This window comes from Sinocyclocheilus rhinocerous, unplaced genomic scaffold, assembly GCF_001515625.1.
Source record: "Sinocyclocheilus rhinocerous isolate Xijiao unplaced genomic scaffold, SAMN03320098_v1.1 scaffold576, whole genome shotgun sequence".
In the NCBI taxonomy this organism is placed as follows: Eukaryota; Metazoa; Chordata; class Actinopteri; order Cypriniformes; family Cyprinidae; genus Sinocyclocheilus; species Sinocyclocheilus rhinocerous.
This window is the reverse complement of record NW_015662167.1, coordinates 1,694,329-1,698,898: the sequence shown is the minus strand read 5'-3', so window position 1 is coordinate 1,698,898 and position 4,570 is coordinate 1,694,329. Positions and strand designations below refer to the sequence as shown.

Sequence of the window (4,570 nt, the reverse complement as noted above, 5' to 3'; positions counted from 1 at the left end):
CACTTACATTATATGACTGACAGACTGCATCGGTTTGAGTTAAAAATCTTCGTTTGTGTTTTACTGAAGAAACAAAGTCACCTACATCTTGGATGCCCTGGGGGTAAGCAGATAAACATCAAATTTTCATTTTTGGGTGAACTATCCCTTTAAAGAGTGTGGCAGAGCAATGAAAGAAATATATAATTTGTTCATGTAAAAAAATACATAATAAATGGTATTTAGTGTTAGTATGAACCCTACCTTTATTATACCATTTAATTTTATCATTTGAATGTTCATGTGGCTAAGGTTTTCCGATTGAAATAAAGAACAGAAATGAACAGAAAATAATATGGTTTTGTGGTCTTAATATTTATTTAAATCAATTCTTTTTTGTATTTTTATAGAAATATCTAAAAAACAACACTGTGTTGTTCTATAAAATTCCTCTTCCTCACCCAAACTTTTACTCTTTTCTCGAAACATTTCTCTAAAATGATTCAGTGTGGGGCAGCTTTCGATGGGAAATACAAATTGTACTCACTAATTTGAGTGTGATGAGTAGTTGGCCATAACAGAACACGATGGTGCCGAAAGGAACCGCAAAGCAGAAGCTGAACAAAAATATGACGTAGGATTCGTTGTTGTATTTGTTGTTAGTGGTATACCAGTCAGGTCCACAGGAGCACTGCAAACCTTCAGGTATGTACCTGTAAGAGAGATCTCAGTGAAATCGATGGCACAGACAACAGAGTGAGGATTTCACTTCTAGACTTGAACTAGTTGTTTAGGAGTGGAGCAAAAAGGTGCTAGGTGTTGGTTTTCTTTCTTCAGGTTAAGTGGAGGGAGGGCACTGTGGCTTTGTTTTTATCAGTGTGTTATGAGCAGTGGGACTTACCGGCTCCAGCCAAACAGTGGAGGGAGTGAAGCTGCCATTGCACTAATCCAAGGAAGTATGCAGCCAGCTATGGCATGAGGGGTTTTGAAGGTAAAGTTCCCAAGGGGTTTGCAAATGACCAGCCACCTTTCAAATGCCACTACAGCAAGAGACCACAAACTCACCATTCCTGCAAAAACAGAAAAACAGTTTACTGAAACTATCTGTGAACTACAATGAACTACAGAAGCTTGAAACACAGAAGCTTTAAAATAATGTGGATGCTTGTTGCATTTTACCTCCAAGCGTTGCAAGGAAGCCCTCAATTTTACATGCTGTCGCCCCAAAGATAAAGTACCTATTAAAGAAGGAGTAGAATGATAACGGGGAACCAAAAATGGCCACGAACAGGTTGGCAATGGAAAGGTTAACAAGAATATAGTTAAGGTGAGATCTGAGTTTCTTGAATTGAATTGTGCAAACAATGGTAAGGATGTTGATTGAAGTCCCTCCGACGAAAATAAAGAACATAAAGAAAGACATGGCCATGAATACGCCTTGGTTTCCCAGGTGGTCCTGGGGGACCAAAAAAGGGCTGTAAGCTGAGATGTTGTTGATATCTAAAGGGATGGGGATATAGAAGTCTTCTTGAAACTCTGGTACTTGCTTCATCTTGCTTGAAACTGGCAACCACTCCACCGAGAACGCTATAACGCCTTAAAGATTAAATCAGTTGTGTTATTTCCTTCGCAGATTACTGCAGCATTGCAAAAAAATAAAGTCTAACCCGTATCGATGTAAATTCTCTCTTGGTTGATGACCAGATGAAGCCTCCCTCAATCGATTTCCAAGTGATCCGTCTTTTATAAGGATTCAAAAGATTCCTTTTTGCTCCTCCCAACTGGTCTTAATGGAAGGATTTGTGTTTTTTTGTCATCTACCAAACACACAGGCTCTTGTGCACACACACACACAAAACTACATCTGTGTATTGCGAGACACACAATTCACCTAATCTCATTTCCAACACCAAAACCTGGCTAATTCGGATCATCCCTTTCACCATGCAGTGAGGTTCTGAGTTAGCGATGGCAGGTAATCTGCTGCACAGTGCAGATAATGCAGTTAATCACTTGCAGTTAACCCCTCTTTAATCTGCTTCCCATCGTATTATCTCCAGCTTTGAGCCTGGAATCACGGCCCTTGTGAGGAGCCTTAAATACCTGACAGCTGAAATGCCCTTGACACTCATCTGTAGAGGGTTCTTGTGTCAGAGCCAAGAAAGGAACTTCAGCTTATATTTTACGTAAATAAAATCTAAGCAAAAAAACAACAAAAAAATGGATAATGTGAAATGCAGTGAAAAACATGCTTGTCAGCACACTGCATCACACATAGAAATAATTATGAATTGTCAATAATGACTTCACAGACACAGCATTTGATTGTATTGTTGATGTTCATGACTGTTCATTATTTTAGGTTATTTCATGTTCTGTATTTTGATTAGACAACCTTAGATTGCTTTATGAAAGTTGAAACAGAATGATCTATTTCAGCTTTCATAAAGCTGTATAAAGGGGAGCCTATGAAGATTTTATAATTATTAATTAGTTAAAGTCAAAAGTCAAAGTTTATTTATAAAGCACTTTTTAAAAAAACAGCAAGTGTTTATTAAAGTGCTGTACACACATAAAAGAATAAAAATATCAATGATACAAACAGTCAACAACACAAAAGAAGACAATAAGACACCATAAAGACAATAAAAGAAAGCAGCTATCATGTAGCGTCAAATGCCAGACTATAAAAATAAGTTTTTAGGCTAGATTTAAAAACAGCAAGTGTTTGAGCCTGTCTAATGTAGAGGGGCAAACTATTCCTGAGCTAAATGCTCGGTCACCCCTGCTCTTCAATTTTACCCGTGGGACAACTAAAAGCAAATGGTCAGCAGACCTATTTGTCTCACTCACTGTTGCACATTATTATTATTCTTTAGTTTGGGTTAAACAAATACATTTTGCTTGGTTGGAACAGCAGCTACGCTAATTATGTCTCTATTTTTTTCTCTGTTTTTGCCACTTTTTGTAACTAGGATTTACACAAGCTTCAGTCTGGATCCAGAACACCTGAGAAGAGATGATGCCAACCCCTCAGAGGACCTCAGATGATGCCAACCCTGAAACAACATATAGAACTACCACATTTTGCTATAAGTTTGATTGCATGATATAATAATTGCTGTTAATAGTGTTCATCGTCTGTTTTATTACGTCTTAAATTGATTTGTCCGTACATTTCTGTCATATGTACATTAACTGACAGTCACCACTGATAAGCTACCACTAAATATTGTAGAAACTTAATTTGCTGTAAAGTTGCTTTGCAATGATTTGTATCGTGAAAAGCGCTATACAAATAAACTTGAATTGAATTGAATTGAATCACATGGAGAATCAATAATCAGACGTGAATGATCGCTGTGGCCCAGTTCAGACAGGAATTTTCAGGGTATTTACTGCCTAAACCAGTGTAAACCAGTGTAAACCAGTGTAAACCAGCCCAGAGAAAGAGCGACAGGCATTACCTACCAGAAACAGACTGTCATAGAGTGGTATAGTAAGTATATCAAGTCAAGTCAAAGTTTATTTATAAAGCACTTTTTTTAAAACAACAAGTGATTGTCAAAGTGCTGTACACACATAAGAGAATAAAAATGTCAGTGATTACGAACAGTCAACAACACAAAAAAAGAAAATAAAACACCATAAAACAATAGAAGAAAGCAGCTCTCATGTAGCGTCAAATGCCAGACTATAAAAATACGTTTTTAAGCTAGATTTAAAAACAGCAAGTGTTTGAGCCTGTCTAATGTAGAGGGGCAAACTATTCCAGAGCTTTGGGGCCGCCACTGCAAATGCTCCGTCACCCCTGCTCTTCAACTTTATCCGTGGGACAACTAAAAGCAAATGGTCAGCAGACCTATAGTGCTCTTAGCGGAGCATACAGCTTGATCAAGTCGGACAGATATTTAGGTGCTAAACCGTTAAGAGATTTAAAAACAAATACCAAAATCTTAAACTGAATCCTAAAATGGACAGGTAACCAGTGAAGAGAGGCGAGAACGCGGGTGATGTGTTCCCGCTTTCGTGTACCCGTCAGCAAGCGAGCTGCCGCATTCTGGACCATCTGCAGTCTGGAGAGAGAGGCCTGACTAATACCTATATAGAGGCCATTACAATAATCCAGACGAGTTGAAATAAAAAAATGAACGATTCTTTTAAAGTCTTTAAAAGACAGGAAAGATTTCACCTTGGTGAGTTGTCTCAATTGGAAAAAAAATAGATTTAATTACGCAGTATAACTTCTGTTTTATTTTCATTAAAATTAAGGAAATTTAGTTTAGGCCATCCAGGCCTTAATTTTTCTCAAGACACTGCAATTGGGGCGCTAAAGAGCAAGTATCTTTTCGTTTCAAAGGCAGATAAATTTGCGTATCGTCTACATAACAATGAAAAGAAATACCAAATTTCCTAAAAATATGTCCAAAGGGGAGCATATACAGGGAGAACAGAATAGACCCCAAAATGGAGCCCTGGGGGACCCCACACGTGAAAGAAGCAGTTGAGGAGACAAAGTCTCTAAAACGAACTGAGAAAGTTATTTCGGACAAATAGGATCTAAACCATCCCAATGCAGTACCCTTAATAC

General features: G+C 37.9%; 1 protein-coding gene across 1 annotated transcript in view; it reads right to left on the bottom strand.

Moving 5' to 3' along the window:
- Nucleotides 1–1,716, bottom strand: part of LOC107727801 (blue-sensitive opsin-like) — a 3,401-nt gene extending 1,685 nt beyond the window's left edge. The window contains exons 1-3 of the mRNA XM_016537791.1: nucleotides 1,159–1,716; nucleotides 881–1,049; nucleotides 527–692 (exon numbers count right to left, since the gene is read on the bottom strand). Of these exons, the coding sequence (XP_016393277.1) occupies nucleotides 527–692; nucleotides 881–1,049; nucleotides 1,159–1,531 (708 nt within the window). The 5' untranslated portion in view covers nucleotides 1,532–1,716. The remainder of the gene's footprint in view (nucleotides 1–526; nucleotides 693–880; nucleotides 1,050–1,158) is intronic.
- Between the last annotated feature and the right edge of the window lie 2,854 nt (nucleotides 1,717–4,570).